At 57.5% G+C, this 26,924-nt stretch overlaps 2 protein-coding genes across 2 annotated transcripts; both read left to right on the top strand.

Annotated features, from left to right (window-relative positions):
* The first annotated feature begins 725 nt into the window (after positions 1 to 725).
* Positions 726 to 7,484, top strand: Spib (Spi-B transcription factor). The gene is made up of 6 exons (XM_048329378.1): positions 726 to 767; positions 1,324 to 1,387; positions 3,263 to 3,335; positions 3,597 to 3,811; positions 4,625 to 4,775; positions 5,726 to 7,484. Exons 1-6 carry the CDS (start codon positions 745 to 747, stop codon positions 6,022 to 6,024), a joined length of 825 nt encoding a protein of 274 aa, XP_048185335.1. The 5' UTR covers positions 726 to 744; the 3' UTR covers positions 6,025 to 7,484.
* A 1,136-nt stretch (positions 7,485 to 8,620) lies between these two features.
* Mybpc2 (myosin binding protein C2) lies at positions 8,621 to 26,726 on the top strand. Its single transcript, XM_048329340.1, has 28 exons — positions 8,621 to 8,767; positions 10,384 to 10,461; positions 10,962 to 11,048; positions 11,361 to 11,509; positions 11,669 to 11,786; positions 12,663 to 12,711; positions 12,840 to 12,899; positions 13,521 to 13,717; positions 13,857 to 13,989; positions 14,997 to 15,121; positions 15,209 to 15,314; positions 16,106 to 16,278; positions 16,487 to 16,652; positions 17,254 to 17,360; positions 17,675 to 17,704; positions 17,937 to 18,076; positions 20,469 to 20,628; positions 20,711 to 20,815; positions 21,456 to 21,644; positions 22,153 to 22,287; positions 22,920 to 23,087; positions 23,202 to 23,290; positions 23,370 to 23,565; positions 24,153 to 24,292; positions 24,923 to 25,082; positions 25,203 to 25,339; positions 26,034 to 26,220; positions 26,588 to 26,726. Exons 1-28 carry the CDS (start codon positions 8,749 to 8,751, stop codon positions 26,596 to 26,598), a joined length of 3,414 nt encoding a protein of 1,137 aa, XP_048185297.1. The 5' UTR covers positions 8,621 to 8,748; the 3' UTR covers positions 26,599 to 26,726.
* Positions 26,727 to 26,924: the final 198 nt, after the last annotated feature.

Here is a 26,924-nt window from a genome sequence, read left to right on the forward strand (position 1 = left end):
GCCTCATGCAGAACCAGGCCCCTGGGCTTTTGCCTGAAGGCCTAGCATGCCTCAGTTTCCCCACTGCCTCTCTGGGGGCAGTGGCCACTGGTATACCAGGTGCTCACTTGTTTTTTCCAAGCCCTGGGGCAGCCCCGGCCTCCAGGCCCTCACTCCATGCTGTCCCCAGGGGCCCCCCCTCCCCCTGCCACATCCCACCCACGGAGCTTTCCACCGCCTGCGCTAAGGGTCAGCCTCAGCTGGGGATCCCCGGTTCCCCAGCCAGACCCCCACGATCCTGGGGGCCCTATGGTCAGCTACTCCCCCCTCACATGCCCCAGGGCCTGTGCAGACCCCCGCTGCCCCTTTCCCCCCATCATGTTCAGCTTCAGTCTCCCCCCTTGCCTGCACACCCCAGCCAGTGCCCTGCCAGACCCCGCCCGCTGCTGCCTGGCAAACACTTCCTGAAGTGTGTGCCCCCCTCCACGGCACCCGTGCTCTGGCCCACATCCAGCTCCTCTCCCAGCATCTCTCAGGGTCAGCCCCCAATCCCCACCTCCAAACGTGGGGATCCCCAAATCCTGGTGGCCCCCAGGCCTGCCCTCCCTGCTGCAGGACAGGACAAGGGCTTGTGCAATCCCGACCCCTCCCCTCGGGGATTTTTGAGGAGGCCCCAGGCCCTCGCCCCTCCCCTGGGGTTGGGCCAGGGCATATATAGGGGTGCCGCTGTGGCTGCAGCCCAGGCAGCCAGCACCCTGCACCGCCATGCTTGCCCTGGAGGCTACACAGTAAGTGGGCACCCCAGCCCCCATCCTGTACTGCCCCTCTGCCCTGCCCATGCCAGTGCGGGTAGCATGCGGGAGGGTGGGTCCACACCAGCCCCTGTGTCTCCGGGGTCTCCGAGTCCCCAAAGGTCAGGCCCTCTGGGGACCTGTCCAGTTACTGTCTACTGTCCTGGGGCCCCCATCACCCTTTCTTTCTGGCTTTGGCTCCCTGGCCATGGCTCTGCCTCTGCCCTCCCTGCCGTGCCCTGCGGTGGGTGCAGGAACCACCCCTCCCTGTGCCAGGCACCCCAGCCTTCCATCGCTACCACGGTCCTCTCCTGATTCTTCTCTGACCCCAGGGGGGCAACCAGGTCCCTCCACCCCCCCCCCCACCCCTGCAGGCCGCCTGGGGCCGCAGGTCCCTGGGGGACTTTCTCCCCCGCACTTTCGCCTGCACCCCGGGTGTCTATGCAAATCCCTGGATGGGGGACATTTGCCTGGCCCCGCCCTCCACTTCCTGCCCTGGGCGAGGAGGGGGCAGCGGGGCTGCAGCGGTCACAGCTGCGGCCTCCGCCCCCAGGTGTGCGACCATGCCCCTGCGCCTCTCCCCCGCCGCGCTCGACCCGCCACACTTCAGCTGCCTGGTGAGTCTGGGCCCCCTGGGATCGGAAGGGGTGGGGGACCCACAGGGCCCACTGTGACTTTTCTGAGAGAAATCGCTCGCTCTCTGCCTCAGTTTCCCTTCCCCAGATCCCTACCCTCCAACTACACATGTATTTCTGACATCTTCCTCTCACCATTTCAACAACGACTCCACAATCGGCCAGTGTAGAGATCCTTCCCTTTTCATTCCTCCTTTTCCATTTTGTATTTGATTTTTGTTTTTTGTTTTGGTGCGTCTGGGATTGGAACGCAGGGCTTTCCCCTTGTTAGCAGGCACTCTGCCATTGAACCACCCGCCTCAGCGTTCGTTAATTTACAGATAAGGTCTCAGACGTATGCCCAGACTGGACTATAATGCTATTGACACTTTACACATAGCTGGGACAACAGACATGTACCACTCTGCTCAGCTTTTATTGGTTAAGATAGGGTCTCATGAAGAAGAAAAAAAAGATAGGGTCACACAAACTTTTTGTCCAAGCTGGCCTCGAACCATAAACCTCCCAAGTAGCTAGGATTACAGGCAAGGAACCACCACCATGCCTGGCTAAATGTTTCTATTCTATAACATTTCAGACCAACACCCTTGAACCGCAACCTGTTCCAAGAAATAAGACTTCCTTGTTTGTGGCTGACAGAAACCCACTTTGAATTTTGTTGGGTTTCTTTCTTTTTTTTTTTTTTTTTAAGACAGAGTCTTCACTGTGTAGCCTAGGTTGGTCTGGAATTAATAATCCTCCTGCCTCTGCCTTCCCAGTGCTGAGATTACAGGCCTGCACTACTATACCTGACTTCGCTGATTTTCAAAAGTTGGAAGTTTGACTCATGCACGTATTTGTGTAGCCTTTACCAGATCTAGATCTAGAACATTCCCTGGAGTTCCTTCCCAGGCAATACCACTCGCAACAGTCTCCACCATTTGACTCATTCTTGTCTGTTTTTGTGCTGTTTGTGAATTCCCACAGTGTGAGTTGGTCACTGCCCTTTTTCCTTACTATATAATGCTCCATGCCCTGCTCCCACAACCATTTGTTTATTGGTCTTTCTCTCGAGAATTGCCTAGGGCTGCTCCCAGTTTGAGACAATGCACAAAACTATTCTTGGCCTGGGCCACCCTGTGGACATAGATGTCCAGTCCTTCTGTCCAAAGAAAGAGGTGGGGGCTGGGCTAGTGGGAAGAGGCCCTCAGCCTGAGTTTCCACTCGCCTTCAGTGGATGAAGCCACATGCAATTCTCAAGCTGTTAGAACACAAATGGAGGTGGATTAAAGGGACATTGAGGGGCCCCAAACCCCCTTACCTCCTCTTATCCTTTACCTCCCATCCCAGCCAGGGGAGGCTGAGGTTATCAACCACGGCTCCCCCACCTCCCTGATGGACAGGCAAGGAAGGAGCTGGCTGTGTGTGTGTTTTCACACCTGTGTGCCCCTGGGTCTCCCTGTGGTCCCCTCTCTCTCTCTCTCTCTCTCTCTCTCTCTCTCTCTCTCTCTCCCCCCCTCCCACCTTGGTTTCTGTCTTCCTTCCTCTTTATGTGTGTGTGTTTTTTGAGGCAGGGTCTCCCTGTGTGATCCGGTCTGGTCTTGAATTCGAGAGATCCTCCTACCCCAGCCTCTAGAGTGCTGGGATTATAGGCATGCAGCACCATGCTCCTCTCCTGTCTCTCTCTCTCTCTCTCTCTCTCTCTCTCTCTCTCTCTCTCTCTCTCTCTCTCTCTCTCTCTCTCTCTCTCTCTCTCTCTCTCTGCCTGTTTCCCCCTAGCCTCTCCCCTGAATGGGCAACAGTCTCTCCCAGGGTGTGTATGGGGGGGGGGGGTGTCCCCCAAACCTGGGCTGATTTTCTCCCTACCTACCCTGGCAGTACCCAGACGGCATCTTCTACGACTTGGACAGCTGCAAACACACCAGCTACCCGGATGCAGAGGGGGCCCCTGGTGAGTGACCCTGGGCCCCCTGGACATGGGGCCCATTTCACAGATGGGGAGTGGAGGCCCAGGGGAGGGGTCACCCAGCAGAGCCGGAAAGGGATGCAAGCCCCCAGACCTCCTCCTCTTTCTTTTCCCACCTTCTGTTCCCCATGCAAATCCTGGGGTGAGAGATTTGCACAACTACAATGGCTCCTGTGTGAGGGGCACTTGGAGCCAGGTCCTGGCTCAGACCTGCCGGCTTCTCACTCCACTCCGCCCTTCTCCCAGACCCTGCCTGGGGCTGGCCTGAGGCCCCACCCACCCCGGCCACCCCCTACGAAGCCTTCGACCCAGCAGTGGCCACCTTTGGCCACCCTCAGGCTGGCCCTCTCTGCTATGGACCCTCTGCTTACAGCCCAGTGGGGAGCCTTGAACAGGTCCCCAACCTGGAGGCCCCAGGGACAGGCCTCCCTGCCTACCCCACAGAGGACTTCACCAGCCAGGTGAGTGTCTGGGAGAAAAACACACCAGTGCCTCTGGCTCACACCCGCAGTCCTAGCTACTTGGGCGGAAGAGATCTGGAGGATCACAGTTTGAGGCTAGCTGGACAGAAAGTTTGGGAGACCCCATCTCAACAGAAAACTCAGGGCATGGAGGCGCCTGCCTGTTACGCCTATCATCCTACTTATGAAGGAAAACACAAAGGGAAGGATCAGAGTCCAGTCTAGCCTGGGCAAAAATAACCAGAGCAAATAGGGCTGGGGGCATGACTCAAGTGGTAAAGTGCCCACTTAGCAAGTACAAAGCCCCGAGTTCAAATCCCATAATGATAAAAAAAATGCTGATCATGTAAGGGATCTAAAGGGATCGAAACAGAGCAGTCAGCAGACCTATACCTGCACTCACCCCTCACATTCTGTCACTGCCCTGTGAAGGTCACAACACGACATTATGCCAGGCACCCATGGGAGCACAGAATGGCTCTCTGCATGCCTGGGTGGCTGTTGAGATCTGAAGATCACAGTTCAAAGCCATCCAGGGGCAGGAACTGGAAGTAGAGCTGGAAGTGACTCAAGTGGTAAAACACCAGCCTTGAGTTAAAAAAGAAAATCTCAGAGACAGCTCCCAGTCCCTGGGTTCAAGCCCCAGAACCAACACACACACACACACACACACACACACACACACACACACACACACACACACGAAAAGAAAAAGAAAATGGAGACCGGATTCAGGAGGGCAGGGGGGAAAAGGAGGGATATGGATTGAGAGAAGAGGCCCCCAGAAATTCAGGCGCCCCTGGCCTTCTGCAGACCCCTGGCCCCCTGGCCTACGCCCCATACCCCAGCCCTGTGCTGTCGGAGGAGGAAGAGGTGTTGCTGGACAGCCCTGCCCTGGAGGTGTCGGACAGCGAGTCAGATGAGGCCCTGGTGGCTGCCCCCGAGGGAAGAGGATCCGAGGCAGGTGTGTGGGAACCGGGTGATGGCGGGGACCCCAACTCCAGGTGGGACAGCGAGATCTGGTGGGTAGTCCTTCTGTGGGGTCAGTGACTGGATCAACACCATCTGCTGGCCATATGACTTGCACACATGTCCCAACCTCTCGGAGCCTGCTTTCCAGTGTGGCGAACAGACACGGTGGCAGGGGGGCAATCTGTGCCATGGGGGTAGCCACAGTGGGCGCAGAGTGGTCACTCAGTCTGTGGACACGCACACAGAGGTAGCAAAAGGAGCCCCAATGACCACCCCAACTCTCGCTTCTAAGCCAGGGCAGGTGGGGCCCATCTGTAGTCCCAGCTTTTCAGGAGGCAGAGGGCGAGAGGGTGGGAGGCCAGCAAGGCAAAGTTAATAAGACCCTGTCTCTAAAACAAAGTCAAAACCAAAGGGCTGGTGATGCAGCTCAAGGGGTAGCGTGTCTGTACAAGAGGTCCTGGGTTCGAATTCCAGTACTCCCATCTTCCCAGTGCCCCTGTGTCTTCTTTTTAGCTATTTTTTTTTTAATGTTAGCTCTCTGTTTTCTGTGTACAAATGTCATGGTCATCATCACCCCTCCCTCTCCCAGGCTTCCACAAAGATGATTAATATCTGTGTATGTGCTGGGCCTGGGGTTTGAACTTGGGTCCTGGGCGCTGTCTCTGAGCTTTTTCCGCACTAAGTTGCTGCGCTACCACTTGCATTGCACCTCCACATCTGGCTTGTGGCTGGTTAATTGTAGATAAGAGTCTCATAGTTTTTCTTCCTTCCCCTGGGCTGGCTTCGAGCCTGGATCCTCAGATCTCAGCCACTCGAGCAGCTGGGATTATAGGCATGTAGGCTTTGGGTGGTTTTGGCTCAGAGATGCATAGCACCCACAAGGCATGCCACAGAGAGGGGCACAGGGCACTCACGAGGGTCCCCCCCCCCATCTTGCTCTAGGGACACGCAAGAAGGTCCGGCTGTACCAGTTCCTGCTGGGGCTGCTGACCCGAGGCGACATGCGAGAGTGCGTGTGGTGGGTGGAGCCGGGCGCCGGCGTCTTCCAGTTCTCCTCGAAGCACAAGGAGCTGCTGGCGCGGCGCTGGGGGCAGCAGAAGGGCAACCGCAAGCGCATGACCTACCAGAAGCTGGCGCGCGCACTGCGCAACTACGCCAAGACCGGCGAGATCCGCAAGGTCAAGCGCAAGCTCACCTACCAGTTTGACAGCGCGCTGCTGCCGCTCCCCCGCCGGGCCTGAACCCACTCAAGTCCCGCAGGGGGGGGCCTGGGAGGGACCCTGCTGGGACCCCTCTGCAGACTGCTGAAGACCTGTGGACCCCCACATCCGGGGGCCACCATCCTGCCGCCTGCCTGAGATCCCCACACAGGGCTGGGTCACAGGCCCTGTGGACTGCTATAAGGTGGAGGTGGGGGCGGTAGTGTTTCTAGAATCTCAAAGGTTTCTTGGGGATCCCCCGGTGATGTCTGAGGCGCCCCAGCCGGGGTCAGGAACCTACTGCATCCCTTGGGGGTCTGGGGGCCTCCATCTCAGTACCCCATGGAGGGTGCCCCAGGGAAGGGGGTGAGATCCAAAGAGGCCTGGTTATGCCCCAGAGGCTTTTGGGGAGCCCTTGAAGGCCTTGGCTCTATCCACCTGTGACTTGTCACATCTGCCCCCCTCCGAGGCCCCCCGTCATTTGTCATCTCATAGATCCTCATTAGACTTCACCTTTCCCAAATCTGGAATGCTCCAGTGGCCTCTAGGGCCCCCTCCGCTCTCTCTGAGTCCCACCTGAAATGACCCCATCAAGCCTGGGCCCCTCTGGGGTCCCCTTGTGTAATCTGGGATGCTTTGGTCACATCTGAGGCCCCCTGTGTGCGCCCCCCACCCTCCCGGTAAAAACCAGCACAAAGCCCTACACTGTCGGGGGCAAAGCAGCCATTCCAGGGGTAGCTTCCATAATGATATGCCCAGGGGCCCCCCAGCCACTGGGCTGATTTCTGGGTGCTGATGTCCTCCCCATGCCATTTACAACTAGAGGTGAAACTGGCTCATCCCCTTCCTACCACCTGGGCAAAGTCAGTCCCTGGAGAATTTCCCCTCCTTCCCCACTTCACTAAAGTTTTGTGTGAGGGGTGGAAACAAATGATCATGATCATCCAACCTAGCAAACTAGGAAGGTTTTGCTTAATTCCAATTTCTGGCTTCACCTGGTGACAGTGGACCAGGGTGTCTGGAGCAGGGCAGTGCCTCCCGCTCTCAGTTCCTGCCATGACTGATTCCCACCCCAGCTGCCCGTTCAGCCCCCACTCCTTCTCTTTCTTCCCTGTTGTCAATGGAGCCGGAGCTGAAGCCAGTGTGAACTTAGAGAAGCTCAGGAGGGCCCGGGGAGTCAGAGGCCCAGGACTGGGGGCCACAGGAAGCTGCTCTCAGCTGGTACTTGTGAAGAAGGGGATGAGGAGGGCCTCCAAAAGCCATGGTGCCATGTTGAGCCCCAAGGGTGGCCCAGGGGTAGGAGAAAGGAACGCCATGGACCCGGAACGGGGACAGGCCCACATGTGCACAGCGTGGCAGGTGGCACAGCCTCGGGCTGGGACTTGCCCTCAAGAGAAAGAGAAAAAGGAGAGGCATGCAAAATGTCTTCTCCCCAAAGATACATCCTACAGAATCTGTCATCTTCCTTCTAACTATGAAATAAAAGAAGCTGAACGAAGGTATCCCGGCAGCCCTTTCTCAGTACTGCAACCCTCCACTGGGCTCGGCTGGCTCTGAGCCCCACCGTCTTAACAACGAGGCAGGCAATGGGACCTCAAGACTAGAGGCAATGCCAGACACGCTTGTCTGTGCCCAAATGGGTCTAGAGATGCATGATCGAGGTTTGGTTCCGTTTTTGGTTTCAATTTTGCCTTTGTTCCCTACCCCTGGTGATTCCGGAGTCACAGCGCCTTCCGGTTGCTGTGGAATTCTGCCTGGCAATTAATGACGTCATGAAGCAGCGGACTCCTGATAGGCTTATGGAAGTTTCCGCTTTGAGGGGGGATAGGGGAAGAAAAGGGGAGAGTTGGGGGTCAGAAGAAAAACGAAGGGACTTGTGCTCGCTTACAAAGGTGTCCCCGCCTGGGCCCCAATCCTGTACACCCTGCCCTTTCTTTGACACCTCGTCCTCCTGGGTGAGACCATACCTGGTCACGGGCCACGCCCCCCGTAAGCCACGCCCCCACCCCTGCCCAGCGTTCAGAAAGTCACCGGTTGGCCTGCTGGGAAGGGCGCCCGGCCCGGGTCCGGGCAGCGCTCCAGGGCCTTCCCGGCCGCCCCCCGCCTCTCCCCGCCGAGCCCCCTCCAGGGACCGGGGGCACCGCCTGCGCCGGCCTCAGAGAGGGCAGGCCGTGGTGACCCCACGCCTTGGGGTCTGCCCAGCCTGGGGGGCCCCCGGGCCTCCGGGGTCCCAGTGTCCCTTCTGGGGCTCAGATAAGCCCCCGCCCCTCGCGGCCGTCCTGCCTACGCCGGGAAACCGGACCCTCCCTCCGGGCTCGGGTTCCCGAAAATTCCTGACTTGCAGATACTAAGAATGGCTTTCCAGACCTGTCTCTCCCCGCCCCCTTTCCCGAGGCTGGATGGCAGCCCTGGCCCAACAGGGACGCCCCACCCCCACCCCAGACCCTGTCCCCCCTCCCAGGACACAGGTGTCCTGCACCCCCAGGCCCCCTGCAGCGGCTCCCCAGCATGCCCAGGTGTCCGGGTCCAGCCTGTCCCCCCAGGCCCTGGCCTGGTGGCAGGTGCCCTCCTTCAGCTGATATTTCTCACCCTTTAGAGCTCGAGAAGAATGTGGGGCACCCCCCTCCTTACTGGCCTCCCAGAGCCTTCTGGGAGCTCAGGGCTCCTTAAAGGGCTCCCCCTGGTCACCCACCTGTCCTCCCCAGGGCCTGGCAAGCAGAGGCTGCGGTTGAGCTCCAAGGAGCTGAAGAAGGTCCACAGGCAAGCATGCCCGAGGCCAAACCAGGTGGCTTTCTAAGGGGGATGGGGCCCCTTTTCTGAATGGGGTTTTGGCCTCCACTCTCTGGGTTTGAACCATCAGAGTGCTTCCCCTGACTATGAGGAGGGGCTCCTCTCTCGGGATTGGGGGAGGGGGTTGCATGTGCTTAGGGTGGAGGATACATCCTGAATGGGAAGGAAGGGCCCCTTCTGTGTGCTGAGAGCTTTTCCTTATGGATCACAACTCAAAGCCAGCCCAGGCAGAAAAGTCCATGAGATTCTGCTCTCCAATTAACCAGCAAAATAAATAAATGGAGGTATGGTTCAAGTGGCAGGGCATCAGCCTTGAGCAAAAAATCTCAGGGACAGTGCCCAGGACCAACCTTGGTAACAACATAAATAAGGGAAGGGATTCTCTATCTTTGTACGGTGGAGGGTCCCCTTTGGTCTGGATGGTGGGGCTTTTCTCATCAGGCGATTGAGGGTCCTCTCTGGTGTAGATGGGGACCCTCTGATCATGAGTTGGCGTCTGACCCCCCTCCCCTTTTTGGGGGCCATTTGGGGCTTGAACTCTGGTCCTGGGCTCTGTCCCAGTTGCTCAAGGCTAGCACTTTACCGCTTTGAGCCTCAGCACCACTTTCGGTTTTTGTTTTTTTTTTCTTAGTAGTGTATTGTAGCTGAGAATCTCAGTTTCCTGCCTGAGCTGGCTTTGAACCTTAATCCTCAAATCTCAGCCCGAGTAGCTAGGATTACAAGCATGAGCCACCAGCTCCTGCCTGTGCGCCCCTCCCCCCCATTTTAAATAGGATTGCTGCATTTTTTGGTAAAGCTTTGGGACAAGGATAGGGGACAATGTCCTATAGGTTGGGGTTTGGGCAGCTTCACTGAGTGGAGATTGGAGGTGTCCTCTGTAGGATATGGGGAAGTTTGTATATACAGGGTGTAGGGGTCCCAGCCTGCCTGGGGACAGGGACATCCTCTGTGACAATTGGGGATTCCCTGTGTAGCAGCTGTCTAGCAGCTGGAGTTCTTTTGTCCTCTGGTACTGGAGATGGGACCCAGGGTGGCCACCTGCTATTCAAGTGCCCAGCCCTGAGCCACCATCCTGTGCTTTACTCCAGCCATAGTCTTCATGTGGAGTTTGGGGTGGGGACACTTCTTCCTCTGTGGAGGGACTCTTGTTTTCTCTCTGAGGAAGTGTGTACAGATGACCCAAACCTGGCGGGGAGAGGGGAAGGGTCCCCACTTCCTGGGGCCCGGGGGTCCTCTGGTGTCAGGCCAACCAGACTGGGGGAGATGAGCCCCTTGCAATATGCCCCCCTGGGCAAGGGGCCAGGACCGCATGGGAGACTGCTGTGGTCAGCAGAGTGTCCAGTTTCCGGGCCAAAGGAAGAGCTAATTATACCCCCAGAACCCAAAGGTCAGGCCATGGCCTGGGAGCTGGGGCGTGGCCACTGGGGGAGAGAAAGCTGATCTCACAGACTGGGGATTACATCAAATTACACCTAGGTTGGGGGTCTGGACCCCTGGGTCTGAGGGAGGAGGCTGGGGTCTGGATCCCTAGGTCTAAGGAAGAGGACTGGGGCCTGCAACTCCTGGTGTGAGGAGTCAGGTGCTCAGCTGAGAATATCTCCTACATCACAGCTGCCAAAAAGGCCCCCAAGGGGAAAGATGCCGCCAAGGAACCGTCCCCTAAGGAGGCTCCTGCAGAGCCTCCCAAAGGTGAGAAGGCCGGTGTGGTCCCTCTCCCTGTGCTGCCCCGCTGTGCATAGGCCCCAGGCCTCCCTCTGCTCCCCATGCTTAGGTCGTTCCTCACTCTCCCACTCCTCAGCCCTGCCTGGGCTCACAAGTGCCCCAGGATGGAGCTGCCCCCCTCCCCATGGGTGGCATGGCTCCTGCTTCCATCAGCTCCTCCCAGTCACCAAGCCCTGCCTTGCCAGCACCGCAGCTCTTCATGCCTCTCCCACCTTCTCCAAGGGTGCCTTCCAGACCACGCTGGGAACCACCAAGGGGGAAACTGAGGCTCAAAGAACTGGGGGAGCCTGGCCAAGGTCCCTCGGCTCCCTAGGTGATTCGTCCTCTTTCCCAGGACAGGAAAAGCCGCTTTATCCCCATGGTATTTGGTTTCTGAGCCCAGGGTCCCCCACTGGCTCTGAGCCCCATCCCCAGGCTGGCCATCCATCCCTCCAGCCCCCCGATACCTTGTCCCATCCCCTGAACAGAAGCTGCACCTGAGGACCAGTCCCCCACTGCCGAGGAGCCCACGGGCATCTTCTTGAAGAAGCCCGACTCGGTGTCCGTGGAGACTGGTGAGGTCCCCTGGGTGTGAGGGAGAGGTCTGGGGTCAGGACCCCTGGATCTAATGAAGGAGGCTGGGGTCTGGACCCCTGGGTCTGAAGGAGGAGGCTGGGGTCTGGATTCCTGGGTCTGAGGGAGGAGGCTAAGCCTGTACCTCTCAGTCTGAGGAAGGGGCCTGGAGTCTGACCCCTGGGTCTGAGGGAGGAGGCTGGGGTCTGGATTCTTAGGTCTGATGGAGGAGACACTGTGTCTTCCAACCTCACACTCCTGTCCCCCCCCCCCCCCGGGGAGAGTTCGGGGTCCTGACCAACCCCTGTTTCTAGGGAAGGACGCAGTGATCGTGGCCAAGGTGAACGGCAAGGAGCTCCCGGGCAAGCCGACCATCAAGTGGTTCAAGGGGAAGTGGCAGGAGCTGAGCAGCAAGAGTGGGGCGCGCTTCTCCTTCAAGGAATCCCAGGACTCAGCCAGCAATGTGAGCCATGGCGGAGGGGCCGGTGATGGGGGAGCATGAGGGGCGGGGGGACAGTGCAGGCTGGAGGGGGCTATGACCACAAGGGAGCGGGAATGGGGTGAGGCTTGTTAGGGTGTAATGGGGGGTCCCCACGCTGGGCGTCACTGGTGCCGCCCCCAGGTGTACACGGTGGAGCTTCACATTGGGAAGGTGGTCCTTGGGGACCGCGGGGACTACCGCCTGGAGGTCAAAGCCAAGGACGCGTGCGACAGCTGCAGCTTCAACATCGACGTGGAGGGTGCGCTGGCGGTGGGGGGTTAGGGTGGCCTCCGGGCCTGGGGGCGAGGAGCAGATACACCGGCGGGGAGGGGGAGGACACATGTGCGGGTGTGGAGGCGAGATGGGCATAGGTCCTTGGGGAAGGGACTCTAGACTTGAGGTTCAGGGGATACAAAATTGGGGTGAGGGTCTACCTACTAGGAAGAAGTACAAGCTGGGGAGTGAAAAATGTTTAAAATCTTGGGGTGCGCTTGCGAAACCTTAGGAATCCAGGTTTGAGAAAGTGCAATGAAGAACTGGGGCTGGGTGTGGTGGTGCACATCTATAATCCCAGCCACTCAGGAGGTGGAAATCGGAGGATCACCCTCTGAGGCCAGCTTTGGCAAAGTTAGCAAGACCCTCTCTAACAAGCACACTGACATCAAAGGGCTGGGCATGGGTCTCAAGAGTGCCCCCCAGGCAGCTCAAAGCTTTGCGTTCAACCCCCCCAAAAAGATAATGCCACAAGGAATTGGGGAGTGAGGGAGTTCAGGTGAGAACACAAGGGTATTGGGGACAGGCAGGGCGGAGAGGCGGTGGCCCTGATTTGCACAGAGGTCATGGAGTCTGGGGATCTGTAGCCCAGGCTAGGTGGGGGGAATGTGAACAGGGAGGACAGGGGATGAGGTCGCCCAGGGAACTTGGGAGCAGGAGATGCTGACAGGCTGGGGAGGTGGAGGGTGAGGGTGGCCAGGAGTGGGATGGAGGAGTGGGATGACATGGAGAGGGGGGTCCCAGGCCGGGGAGACCATGTGCTAACCCCCAGACTGGGCCGGAGGGGCCTGCAAGGCACTGCTGGTCTTAGATGAGCGCCCCCCGTGGCTCGAGCTCACACTCTCTCCCCTGCCTCTGCCAGCACCCCGACAGGACGCCTCTGGTGAGAGCCTCGAAAGCTTCAAGCGCTCGTGAGTGACCCTGGGAGCAGGCCCCTTGGAGATGAGGATCCCAGGAGGCGGAGGGGCTGGGGAGGCAGCGGGTGTGGTCCCCCGGGGGGAAGTGGGTGCAGTTCACACACTCCCTTTAATGGCCACAGGGGTGAGGAAAAGTCAGAAGATGCAGGGGAGCTGGACTTCAGCGGGCTCTTGAAGAAGAGGTGAGCCTTGAGTGACCCAAAGATGGGAGCAGGGGCCCAGGGTCAGGGGTAGAAGGGGAGCCCCACTGGCCTGATACCCCAAAGGTCATCCCAGGGTCTTCTGCTGGCCCTCCAGCAACCCAGCCAGCCACCTGGTCACCCACCCTTCCACCCAGCAGTCAGCCATCTGCCCACCAAGTTACCTACCTCATGCCCTGTCCTGTTTGCGCAGGCTCTGGTCCATGTACACATCTACCCACTCACCCACCCCACTGCCACCCATCCACCTCCCCAGCCATGGCCTTGCAGGTCAGGCAATGTCCAGCAGAGAAGAGGACTTGGGTGCTAGGTGTGGGGTGGGATGGGAAAGTCGAGGAGGCACGAAGGCTTGGGGGGCCGGCAGAGGCCAGAGAACTAAGGTCAGGATGGTCTGCATCGCTGGGGTGAGGAGTGGGTCACCCTCCTGCGGATCATAGGGAGCCATAGCCTTGAAGGGAGGCCCAGGAGGGCCGGGAGGAGGCTGGGGCCAGTGGTCCAGGTGGGAGAAAATAAGGCCCTGAGCGAGCAAGTGACATATGTGTATGGGGAGGGGGGAGTCACAGCAAGTGAGAGCCTCACGTCCTCCCTCATGGACCCCCCCAGGGAGGTGGTGGAGGAGGAGAAGAAGAAGAAGAAAGATGAAGATGACTTGGGGATCCCCCCTGAGATCTGGGAGCTCCTGAAGGGAGCCAAGAAGAAGAGCGAGTACGAGAAGATCGCTTTCCAATATGGCATCACCGACCTCCGGGGCATGCTCAAGCGACTCAAGAAGGCCAAGGTGGAGGTCAAAAAGAGTGCAGGTCAGAGCAGGCCCCGGGGTGGGGGCTCCTGGCACCCCAGTGTCCATCGGTCCCTGGGCTGGACACCCCCAGGGGGAATGACCAGGACAATGAGGGGTCACCCCCACCTCCTCATCGCTGGGCCTCCCTCCTGCTCCAGCCTTCACTGTGAAGCTGGACCCTGCCTACCAGGTAGACAGGGGTAACAAGATCAAGCTGGTGGTGGAGATCAGCGACCCCGATCTTCCCCTCAAGTGGTACAAGAACGGACAGGAGATCAAGCCAAGCAGCAAGTATGAGTGGGGGTCACCACCCGGGGGTTCAGAGAGAACACCGCAAAATCAGGGGGAGCTGTGCTTCCTGCCCTTTTTGCTCTCTCTCTCTCTCTCTCTCTCTCTCTCTCTCTCTCTCTCTCTCTCTCTCTCTCACTCTCTTTCATCAGTCATGGGGCTTGAACTCTGGGCTTGGGCACTGTCGCTGAGCTGTTTAGCTCAGGGCTAACTCTCTACCACTTTGAGCCACAGTGCCACTTCAGTTTTCTGGTGGTTAATTGGAGATAAGAGTCTCACGGACTTTCCTGCCCAGTCTGGCTTTGAACCATGATCCTCCGATCTCAGACTCCTGAGTAGCTAGGATTATAGGTGTGAGCCACCAGCACCTTTTTTTTTTCCTAGTAGAGTCTTATTATTATCTTTTTTGGTGAGGAGAATGCAATTTTTTTTTTGGAGGGAGGAGTCCAGGGCCACCCTCTGATCTCCATCCTTCTACTATTGCCTCTCCTGTAGCTGGGATCACAAGTGTGAACCACCATACCCACCAACCCAGGATGGGCTTAATTTTTTTCTCTCATGTTTGTATATTCTACAATGGATATTTTTGTATGTGTGGTGGTCGTGGTGTTGTCTCTGTCCCAGCTGAGGGGAAGTGGTTGGGAGTGCAGGGATTGAGTGTGGTGGTGGATGTCTGTAATCCTGGCTGTGGAGAGGTCAAGGACCAGGACAGCCCAGGGCAAAGTTAATGAAACCTTGTCTCAAAAGCAAAAGGGCTGTGGTTTATGTGGCAAAGAACCTGCCTAGCATGCAAGAGGCCCTGGGCTTAAACTCTGGGGGGAGGGAGGGGAAGGAGGTAGGGAGGTAGACAGACAGATAGACAGAGAAGATGGGCCTTCTGTCCCCTCCCATGCTGTTGACTGGGGAGGGGGGGGGGATGGCTGGGAGGAAGTAGGTGGCTCTGCTCTGGCCCAGGCTGGGCTCTGAGTGGGGCTGAGGTGGGGCCTGTCCTGCCCCGCCCCCACCCACAGGTACGTGTTTGAAAACGTGGGCAAGAAGCGGATCCTCACCATCAACAAGTGCACTCTGGCCGACGACGCTGCGTACGAGGCTGCGGTGAAGGATGAGAAGTGCTTCACCGAGCTCTTTGTCAAAGGTGACCCCCCGGCTTCTGCCAGAGCTCAGCCCCCGCTGAGTGCGGGGGTCCCCACCTGGCTGACCTCCTGTCCCCTACCCCATGCAGAGCCCCCAGTGCTGATCATCACTCCCCTGGAGGACCAGCAGGTGTTTGTGGGTGACCGCGTGGAGATGGTGGTGGAGGTGTCAGAAGAGGGGGCCCAGGTCATGTGGTGAGTGCTCTTGGTCCCCAACCTTCTCTGCGGCTGGCCAGTCTTTCAGACCTGGGACCTCCCGGGAGACCCAGCCATCCACCCATCACCCTATTGAGTCATCATCCATCTACCCTTCATCCACCCATCTACCATCCATCCATCCATCCTTCATCCATCCGCCTGTTATCTATCCATCTGTCCAATCCTATCCTCCACCCAGCACGTATTGATCCCCTGTTGTGTGGCTGCCCTCTTCAGCATCTCACACATGTGCTGAGGAGAAGCAGCCCAGAACATTAGTAATCCGGAGAACCAGTGGTGGTGTGGTGGGGGAGAGAGAGAGAGATAGAGAGAGAGAGAGAGAGAGACAGAGACAGAGACAGAGACAGAGACAGAGACAGAGAGAGACAGACAGAGAGACAGACAGAAAGACAGACACAGAGAGAGACAGAGAGACAGAGACAGACAGACACACACACAGAGATAGAGATAGAGAGAGAGAGAGAGAGATTAGCCGAGCCCACTGGAGCCAGGGCCTCTCTCAGGAGAGTTCAGGAGGCCAGGGAGGGCATCCCAGAGAGATGACAATTGGATGATGGGACCCCATGGGTGAGATGTGAGATGGGACTTGAGGGGTGTCTTATGTGGGGGAGAGCGTACCCCCAACACCTCCTGCCTTGTGACTGCCAACTTTCACGACACCTCTGCCACCCATTTGCATCCCATCCCTGGCACGAACTCCAATGGGTCCTGGGTCCCTGGGGAGGCTAAGCCAGCAGGGTGTTGACCCCCTCCTCGCGGGTGTCCAGGATGAAGGATGGGGTGGAGATGACGCGGGAGGACTCTTACAAGGCCCGCTACCGCTTCAAGAAGGATGGCAAGCGCCACATCCTCATCTACTCCGACGTGGGCCAGGAGGACGGGGGCCGGTATCAGGTCATCACCAACGGTGGCCAGTGCGAGGCCGACCTCATCGTGGAGGGTAGGGCTTGTGGGGGGGGCAGTGTGCATGCTCCCAGCAGCCCTCGGCCTCAGCCCCAACCCTGGGGGTGGCCTGCCCCTCCTGTCTTCCACTCGCTGGTCCAACCTTCGGAGTCCTCAGTGCGCCTGGCCCAGGCCTCCTCCCACCAACTGGTGCTCCCCATGGTGCAGAAGGGCTCAATACCCTGTCTCCTTCCCACCCCATCCAGAGAAGCAGCTGGAAGTCCTGCAGGACATTGCTGATTTGACTGTGAAGGCCTCGGAGCAGGCCGTGTTCAAGTGTGAGGTGTCGGATGAGAAGGTGACAGGCAAGTGGTACAAGAATGGCGTGGAAGTGCGGCCCAGTAAGAGGATCACCATCTCCCACGTGGGCAGGTGCGGAGCAGGCCGTGGGCACAGGGGACGTGGCACAGCGTATCGGTTAGCTGGGGCTGAGGAGCGGATGGACTGGCTTAGAAGAGCAGGGGCTGTGGGGGTGTTGGGGTTGGAACCCAGGGCACTTTACCACTTGAGCCACACCAAGCCCTTTTGTTTTCGAAGACAGAGGTCTTGCTGACCTAGCCTAGGCTAGGACTTGAAATGCTCCTACATCTGCCTCCTGAGCAGTCGGGATCCCAGGTGTGCATCACTGCACTTGGCCCTGGAGCTGTATTTGAACATTGGTAATAACAAATTCTGAGCACACACTAGTGCCTCTAGCACACGCCTTATGCATCTGGTATTTCTCTGGATGCTTCCCCACAATCCTGAGGTAGATGGTGTCCATTACTTCTGTTGAAGAGATAGAGGTGCAGAACGGTTAAGTAACTTACCCCATATCACACAGCAAACCAATGGGATTGGAACACAGGCCAAAGCCCCAAATAAAAACAGTGAGCGTGTAGACGGCATGGAGATGGGGGTTTCTCAGGAGACACAGAAGGAGACAGAAGGGGGGTGGAGCTGCCTGGCTATTGTCCTGCTTTCCCCTGCCTAGGTTTCACAAGCTGGTGATCGATGATGTCCGCCCCGAGGATGAGGGAGACTACACCTTTGTGCCTGATGGCTATGCATTGTCGCTCTCGGCCAAGCTCAACTTCCTGGGTGAACACATCTCCGCCTCTTCCCCTAGGGACATGGGCCCTGGGCCCGGGGAGGTCCCCACCCCAGGACTCACTGTCCCCAAGAGTTCAGTGGGGCGATGGCAGGTGGGTGTGGGGTTCATGGAGAAATGGAAAAGATGGGCAGAGAGGGTGTTGCCTGGCCCAGGAGCAGGCAGAGCCATGACTGGCCCAACCTGGCAGCACAGATCCTGAGAGTCCCAATCGGAAGCCCACCACTGGCTCTGCCTCTGGCTTGAGAGGGTGGATGGGGCCTGGCACTTCCCACCTAACCATGTGTTCTCCTTGGACTTGCAGAAATCAAGGTGGAGTACGTGCCCAAGCAAGGTGAGGACAAGAGCAGCTCTCTCAGGCCAGGGCCCGGGGCCTGGGGCTGATGGGGAAGGTTGGGTTCTGGGACTTGAGCCTGAGGGAGGAGGCTGGGGTCTGCGCCCTAGGTCTCTGTTTTCCCTTTGTACCTCACCTCTCAAGGGTCCCTCTACCTCTCAGGGCCCTTCTGGTATGGCAGGAGTTCCAGTTGCTTCCTCTCAGTCTCACAGGGACTCTTTTGTGCCTCCAGAACCCCCAAAGATCCACCTGGACTGCTCAGGGAAGACCTCGGAGAACTCTATTGTTGTCGTGGCTGGGAACAAGTTGAGGCTGGACGTGTCCATCACCGGGGAGCCCCCTCCTGTCGCCACCTGGCTGAAGGGAGATGAGGTAGGCTGGGCTGGCTTGAGCAGTATTGCTGGGTGACTTCAAGTCAGTCGCTTTCTTTCTCTGAGTCTCAGTTTCATCCTCTACAAAATTAGGGTAAAGATTTGTTCTTCGTGGGGTTGTTTTTAAGTCTGGGTACCACCACTTGGCATGGCTGGCATAGTGGATTCTATATCCATCTATCCACCCATCATCCATCCATCCATCAACCAATCCATCCATTTGTCCATCTGTCCATCATCTATCATCCATGTACCATCCATTTATCCACCCACCCATCCATCATCATCCATTCATCATCCATCTAATCATCTGTTCATCCCTCTATCCATCAATCCATCCATCCATCCATGCTTCATCTATCATCCACCAGTCATCTGTCCATCTATCATCATCCATTCATCCACTTATCCATCATCCATTCAGTCATCATCATCACCATCATCATCATCCATCCAATCATCTCTCCATCCATCCATCTATCCATCCATCCACTCATCCATCCATCCATCCAGTCATCTGTCCATCCATCCATCTACTCATTCATTATCTATCCATCTATCCTCCCATTCATCATCCATCCTCCATCCAGTCATCTGTCCATCCATCCATCCATCCATCCACATTCATCAACCATCCATCCATCCTCCCATTCATCATCATATCCATCCATCCTCCATCCATCCATCCATCCATCCATCCTCCATCCATCCATCCATCCTCCATCCATCCAGTCATCTGCCCATCCACCCAACATCATCCATCTACCCATGAGCTATTTTTATTTTGTGTGTCCTAGCCCCTAGGCCGCTTCCAGTTTCCATCCCTCGGTGCTTGTGTTAGTCTGTCACTGCAACACATAATGTACATAAATCATCTTAAACAGACAATAGGTTTATTTTGGCTTATGTTTCATTCCATGGTCTCTCCCTCCCCGATTCCCTTTGGACCTGTGGTGAGGTAGAGAGCATCATGGTGGGGGTCAGGTGCTGCCCCTATGATGGCCAGAAAGCAAGGGGAGGGACAGGAAGGGGCAAGCTGGTTCCCTCATATCCTTTCAGGACCACATCCCCAGTGACCGACTTCCTCCTGCTATGACCTCCCCCCCAAAGGCTCTGCCCCTTTCCAGCAGCACTAAAGGCTGGAGGCCAGCCTTTAATCCATGGACCCCTGGGGCCACCTCTCCAAATGACAGCTGTGCTCCAGGGTTCTGTTATGTGAAATGATTCACTCCAGCAGCCATTCCCCCACATAGCAACTAACCCATTCCTCCGCTTACCGTGTGTGTGTGTGTGTGTGTGTGTGTGTGTGTGTGTGTGTGTGTGTGTGTTATTGGGGGTTTAAATCCATATTCTCATGCTTGCTAGGCAATAGCTCTACCATTTGAGCCATGACCTCAGCTACCCATCTGTCGGTTTAGCCATCCTTCAATCTGGCTGCCCATTCATGCTGTGACTCGGCCTTTATCCCTGCCTTTGCTCTGGCAGCTGTTCTGAGCTGTCTCTGCATGCAGGCTCTTCCTTATCTGCAATTGACATCAGACCCAGCCCTGCCTTCAGGGCCTTTCCGGGAGGCAAGGCGGGCACTAGCCAGGGCTTAGCTAAAGAATGAGAGTAAGGGCCAAGCATGGCAGTTCATGCCTACAATCCCAGCTCCTCCAAGGTGGAGGTGAGAGAATCATGCTTCAAGGCTGAGCAGGGCAAGCTTAGGAGACCTTTTCTTTCTTTTTTTTTTTTTTGGCCAGTCCTGGGCCTTGGACTCAGGGCCTGAGCACTGTCCCTGGCTTCTTCCCGCTCAAGGCTAGCACTCCGCCACTTGAGCCACAGCGCCGCTTCTGGCCATTTTCTGTATATGTGGTGCTGGGGAATCGAACCTAGGGCCTCGTGTATCCGAGGCAGGCACTCTTGCCACTAGGCTATATCCCCAGCCCAGGAGACCTTTTCTGAAAGACCAACATAAAAATAAAAAGGCTGGGGATTCCCTCAAGTGGTAGAGCACTTGCTTAGTCTGTGAGATTCTGAGTTCAATCAGGAGGGAGGGAGGGAGAGAGGGGGAAGGAAGGAAAGAGGGAGGGAGGGAAGGAAAGGAAGGAGGGAAGGAAAGGAAGGAGGGAGAGAAGGAGCAGGAGGAGGCACTGAGGTATCTAGAGGTGGAGTGGTTCCTCCACCTGGAAGCTCCCAGGATGGCTTCCTGGTAAAGGTGACTTTTTGTGTCCCCACCAATTTGTAAGAGCCTGGTGGTGAGGACCCAGCTTTTGGGGTTCCAGGACCACACAGTGTGGCATCTTCATGATGGGGGCAATGGGGGTCTAGAAAGGGTAGCAATAGGGAGTCCCTGGAGGCGTTTGCGAGGGGGCTGGCAGGGCATCCATCAAGGCCCCGGTGGCTCTGCACAGGTCTTCTCCGCCACTGAGGGCCGGACTCACATCGAGCAGCGCCCAGATTGCAGCAGCTTTGTGATTGAGAGCGCAGAGCGTGCAGATGAGGGCCGCTACACCATCAAGGTCACCAACCCCGCAGGCGAGGACGTGGCCTCCATCTTCCTGCGGGTTGTGGGTAAGCAGAGGCATGAGGATGCTAGAGGTGGCTCCTTGAGGTATTTGGGGGCCACCTGACGCTCTTGTCCCCTTCCCCTCAGATGTCCCTGACCCTCCGGAGGCTGTGCGTGTCACCTCGGTGGGAGAAGACTGGGCCATCTTGGTGTGGGAGCCACCCAAGTATGATGGCGGTCAGGCAGTTACTGGTGAGGCGGAGCCCCCTGTGACCTCTGAACTCCCCTCCCCTCTGCTCCTCCACCCCTGCACCTAAGGAGCCCTTAGTATCCTCCTTGGCTGAACATGGGATCTTGATTTCCACCTCCACTTTGGTTCTTCCTGATCCCTTTGGCTCCTCCCACCATTTCCTTCTGCTTTTGTGACACTGAGGCTTTGAACTCAGAGCCTTGTGCTCACTAGGCAAACACTCTAACACTCGAGCCACATCCTCAGCTCTTTTGCTTTTAGTTTGATTTTGGAGAGGGTCTCCCACTCTTTACTCCCAGGGCCAGCTTTGGACTGTGGTCTTCCTACCTCGCCTCTTGAGTAGTTGAGATTACAGATGTGCAGACCATGCTTAGTTTGCATTATTCTTTATGCCCCAGTGACTGACTTGGGAACATGTTTTACTTTGGTCCATAGTCTGGGGTTTTCTGTGACCTCTGACCCCTTACTTCAGATCTGTGATCTGTGAGTCCCAACCCCATACATAGCTCTGACCCCAAAGAGGAAGCCAGTTGGTGGCCCTGGGCCTCTCTGTGAGCCTTTCATGTGACCCTGTCTGTCCCACCTGTGCTGGGCCCCCACGATGTCCTCTTTCCCCCAATGCTGCTCTCGGGTTGCCCCTAGGGTACCTCATGGAGCGGAAGAAGAAAGGCTCTCAGCGGTGGATGAAGCTGAACTTCGAGGTGTTCACCGAGACGACCTACGAATCCACCAAGATGATCGAGGGCGTTCTCTATGAGATGCGGGTGTTTGCCGTCAACGCCATCGGTGTCTCCCAGCCCAGCCTCAACACCAAGCCCTTCATGCCCATCGGTAACAAGGACATCATCCCCTTTGCCCCACTGATCTCTGACCCATGTGCTGCCTGCTATTGACCTCTGACCCTACACACTGGCCTTTGACCCATAGACTGTGCTGACTTCTGACCCCTCTTGTCCCTCAACCCAGCATGTGGACCTCTTCACTCCAACCTCCCATGTCCTGCTGACCCAGGACTCTAACCACGGACCTCCTGGGTCCTGGCTCCTGCTCTGACACCTGACTGCCTGGCTGGCCGCTGGCCTGCAGCCTCACTCTTCCCCTTGACCTTGGAGACTATCTTGCTTGGAGAGTTTTTGAGTCAGGGTCTCACTATGTGGCCCAGGAGGACCTCAAACTCTCCATCCTCCTGCCCCAGCCCCCTGATTGCTGGTGTTAAAGGCCATCACCACTCTTGGTGGCCGTTGGCCACAATCACAGTAGTCCCTTCCCTGCCTGGAAAATACACCTCTGACTCCTGCCGACCCCTGGCCCTGTTCTCCCTTCCCCTGGGTCCCTATAGCTCCCACAAGTGAACCACTACACCTGACGGTGGAGGACGTGACAGACACCACCACTACCCTCAAGTGGAGGCCTCCAGACAGGATCGGAGCGGGAGGCATTGACGGCTACCTTGTGGAGTACTGCCTGGAAGGCTGTGAGTGCTCCCCTTCCGGTCCCGGCTCCTCCACCGGGGAGGTGCTGGAGCCTGCTGTGGGGCAGGCATTGTCATGTGGTCATGGAAGCAGGCTGAGGCTGGGGGACCAAGCCTGACCCTAATGACCACGTGTCCTATCCCCCTCCCCCCATGTCCTTCCTCCACACAGCAATGGCCTTTCATCCCTCTGTCTATCCTTTCCTCCATTTATCTTTGCCTCTGCCTCCTGCCTGCCTTCCATCCATCCATGCAACAACTATTGGCATCTAGCCCACTACCTACTCAGCCTCAGCCTGCCTTCATGCAATTCTCCTGCCTTCCTCCCTTCCTTTCTCCACCTCCTCCCCGCCCGCCCTCTGTGCAGCACAGGGTTTTGAACTCAGGGCCTCCCACCCAGGCAAATCCCACTTAAACCATGACCCGAGTTCTTTTGTTTGTACTTTGAAGTAAGGTCTCACTAGTTTTGCCTGGGTTGGTATCGACCACTGAATCCTCGTTTCTGCCTCCCGAAGAGGCTGGGTATTACATCTGGGCAGTGCCTCTAGTGGGGCCCAGGTCACCAGTGGGGACTTGTAGCTGAGGGTGGGGAGGGGTGAGCCTGGGGCCCTGAGGACCCCGACCCCTCTGTCTAGCCGAGGACTGGGTTCCTGCCAACAAGGAGCCGGTGGAACGGTGCGGCTTCACGGTCAAGGATCTCCCCACTGGGGCGCGGATCCTCTTCCGCGTGGTGGGAGTCAACATCGCGGGGCGCAGCCTGCCGGCCACCCTGGTCCAGCCGGTCACCATCAGGGAGATCGTGGGTGAGCCCTCCCCACGCCCGCGCCGGTCCCTTGGGAGACGGCCCAGGTCCGCCCCCGGAGGCCTTCGGGTCCCAAGCCCCCTGCTGAACCCCTGCCCTGTGTTTGCGCCCTCAGAACAGCCCAAGATCCGCCTCCCGCGCCACCTGCGCCAGACCTACATCCGCAAAGTCGGCGAGGCGCTCAACCTGGTCATCCCGTTCCAGGTGCCCGCCAGGGCCGGGCCGGGGGCCGGGCTGGGGCTGGGGCAGGGGCGCCCCGCGCTGACCCCGGCCTCCCCCGCAGGGCAAGCCCCGGCCGCAGGTGGTGTGGACCAAGGGCGGGGCCCCGGTGGACCCGGCGCGTGTGCACGTGCGCACCAGCGACCTGGACACCGTGTTCTTCGTGCGCCAGGCCGCACGCTCCGACTCCGGGGAGTACGAGCTGAGCGTGCAGATCGAGAACATGAAGGACACCGCCACCATCCGCATCCGGGTCGTGGGTGGGCGGCGGGGGCCGGGGGAGGGGAGAGGGGAGGGGAGGGCGCAAGGGGATGGAGGAACGCGTGGGCAGTGACCCTGGTGCAAGGACGTACCCTCCCGGGAGGGCGTGTCCGAGAGCGGGTGTGGCCAAGGCTCCACTTGGAGGTTAGCCGGGGATGGGGCGTGCCCAAAGGGGGCGTGCTCTCCGCGGAGACCCACCCAGTATGGGCGTGGCTCCAGTGGCAGCGTGTCTAGAAAGCATGAAGCCCTAAATTCAAACCCCCAGGACTCCCGAAACAATGTTTTCTCCTTTTTCAAAAGAGTTTCCAATTGTTATTATGAAGGTGATGTACAGTGGGGATACAGTTCCATAAGTCAGACACTTCTTTTTGGACAAGGTCACCCCTTCCCTCGCTGTCTCCCAGTTTTTCCCTCCCATCCCCGCCCACAATTTGTCTAGTTCATTTTCAACATAGTGTCTAGCACCCAAAAGTTTTAATTTAACTTTGAAAATAAAAGATAGAGGAGAATGCAGAATCCAGAAGGGAGGGAGGGTGGGTTGGGAGAGGAGAGGAGCAGAAGCCATCTGAGACCCGGACTCTTCCAGAAAAGGCAGGGCCCGCGGAGAACGTGATGGTGAAGGAGGTGTGGGGCACCAACGCGCTGGTGGAGTGGCAGCCCCCCAAAGACGATGGCAACAGCGAGATCACCGGCTACTTTGTCCAGAAAGCTGACAAGAAGACCATGGTGAGAGAAGAGGGGGCCAAGGAAGGGCACAGGGAGGGGAGAGGGGGCCGGGGTGCAGGGAAGAGGCCCTGAGCTGCGAAGCATGATGGATTTCTCTACACTGAGCCATCCACTGATGATTGTGGCAGTACTGGGGGCTGCGCTCAGGTTTTCATACTTGCTAGGCCTGGTCTACCTCGAGTCACCCCGCCAGCCCGTATTGTGTTGGTTTTCTTTCCAGATAGGGCCTCACTTCATCCTCAGTCCTCAGCGTGGACTTGGATCTTCCCACATTACTAGGGTGACAGGCATGTGACACTGCCTAGCCCTGGCCAGCTCCCCACCTCCACCTGGGCTGGCTTCAGACCTCAGTCTCCTAATCGTGTCATTCAGGTTCACCCATTTCACAGCCAGCAGCAGGGCCACATTCTTTTCCAGGCTGACCAGTATCCATGGTATGGGGGGCCTGCACCTCGCTTGTCCACCCATGGCCCTCCTTATGGCGTTTGTGGATGGTGCTGAGAGGTTTCTCAACTGTGGTGTACACTTTTCTCCCCCCCACCCCCGTGTCTATGTCCACTTGTGTCTGTGTCCACTCGTGTGTATCTCCCTCGCCCCCGGATGCCTTGGTCCCTTGTGTCTCCATGGCAGGAGTGGTTCAATGTGTATGAACACAACCGCCACACCAGCTGCACTGTGTCTGACCTCATCGTGGGCAACGAGTACTACTTCCGCGTGTTCAGTGAGAACATCTGTGGGCTCAGTGACTCCCCTGGGGTCTCCAAGAACACTGCCCGCATTCTCAAGACAGGTGCAGCCCACCCCTCCCCGGTGCTGGCCTGGACTCCCACCCTCCCTCAGCTGGGACCCTGAGTTGAGGATGGAGGCTTGAGGGGGATAGCAGTCGCCTTACAGGTGCCTTTCTCCCCAGGAATCAGCCTCAAACCACTAGAGTACAAAGAGCATGACTTCCGGACGCCGCCCAAGTTCCTGACGCCTCTCATGGATCGGGTGGTCGTGGCGGGCTATGCTGCTGCTCTCAACTGTGCTGTTAGAGGCCACCCCAAGGTGCTGGGGTGGGGCAGCAGGACCCCCAGCCCACCACACCAGCTCTTCTTCCTTCCCCAAGTTCTGTCTCTGCCTCTGTCTCTCTTCCATCAGTTGTGAGGCTTGAACTCAGGGTCTGGATGCTGTCCCTGAGCTCTTTTCCTCAAGGCTAGTGCTTCACAGCTCCACTTCTGGTTTTCTGGCCATTAACTGGAGACAAGTCTCACAAACTTTCCTGCCTGGGCTGACTTTGAACTGTAATCCATAGATCTCAGCCTCCTGAGTAGCTAGGATGACAGGCATGAGCCACCAGCACCTGCTCAAGTTGTGTGTGTGTGTGTGTGTGTGTGTGTTTTCCTGGAGCTTGAACTCCGACCCTTAAACTCTCCCTTAGCTTTTTTGCTCAAGGATGGTGCTCTAGCACTTGAGCCACAGCTCAACTTCCAGCCTTGTTTTGGTTAATTGGAGATGAGTCTCATGAAGTTTCCTATTCAGGTTGGCTTTGAACTGTGATCCTCATATTCAGCCTCCTGGGTAGGTGGGATTACAAGGTGTGTCAGGGGCCCATGGCTTGTGAGGGTCAGTGAGCAGATGTGGCTAATCCTGGACACCCCAGCCAAGAGAAGGAGCAGTCCCTCACCCCTGACCACTGAGTTGCCATTGCCCCAGGCACCCCTTGATGTTGTCTTTTTCTCTCTTTTGGCCCCCTCTCCAGCCGAAGGTGGTGTGGATGAAGAACAAGATGGAGATTCACGAGGACCCCAAGTTCCTGATCACCAACTACCAGGGCATACTGACACTGAACATCCGCCGCCCCTCACCCTTCGACGCTGGGACCTACTCCTGCCGGGCCTTCAATGAGCTGGGGGAGGCACTGGCCGAGTGCAGGCTGGATGTCCGAGGTGAGCAGGGCCCCACTGGGGAGGACGCTCAGCATACCTGCCTGAGGCACTGCTGAGCGGAGTGGGCTGGAAGCTGGGTGGCGTCCTAGGTAGAAGAACAGGTGTGTGGCGCAGAGAAGGCAGCACAGGCTGGGTGCAGGAGCTCATGCCTGTAATCCCAGCTACTTGGGAGGCAGAGATTGGGAGAATCAAGGTTTGAGGCCTTCCTGGAGAAAGTTTCTGGGTACCCACCTCAACAGAAAAAGAAGTGATAGGCTCTTGATGGGGGTGCACCAATCTACCTCCCTGCTGGTCACCTGTGAGGGGGTCAACTGGGGATGTGGGAGGTGCCTGGGCCAGCCCCTCCCCTTCTCTCATTCCTCCACAGTGCCACAGTGATGCCAGGCCCCCTGCCCGTCAAGGCAATCGAGTCCCAACTTCAATCCTGTACCCCACGGGGAACAATGGGGGGTGGGTTCTCATTTCTGAAGCTATGAACTTCAAGAAGAGTATTGTGTTGACTATCATGTGTCTGTCCTTGACTGTCTGCGCCTCTCTTACCTCCTGGATGGGACTGGTCACTCTGGCGTGGGTCATGAAGCTGTTCTATTGGAGTAGCAACTTTAGTGTGAGCCACGTTGCTATGGCAACCACAAGTTCAAATGTGAACGGGGATTATGTGGTGGGAGCCCTGGATCAGGGCCAGGCTGGGGAGGCTGCGCTGC

Source organism: Perognathus longimembris, chromosome 20 (assembly GCF_023159225.1).
Source record: "Perognathus longimembris pacificus isolate PPM17 chromosome 20, ASM2315922v1, whole genome shotgun sequence".
Taxonomy (NCBI): domain Eukaryota; kingdom Metazoa; phylum Chordata; class Mammalia; order Rodentia; family Heteromyidae; genus Perognathus; species Perognathus longimembris.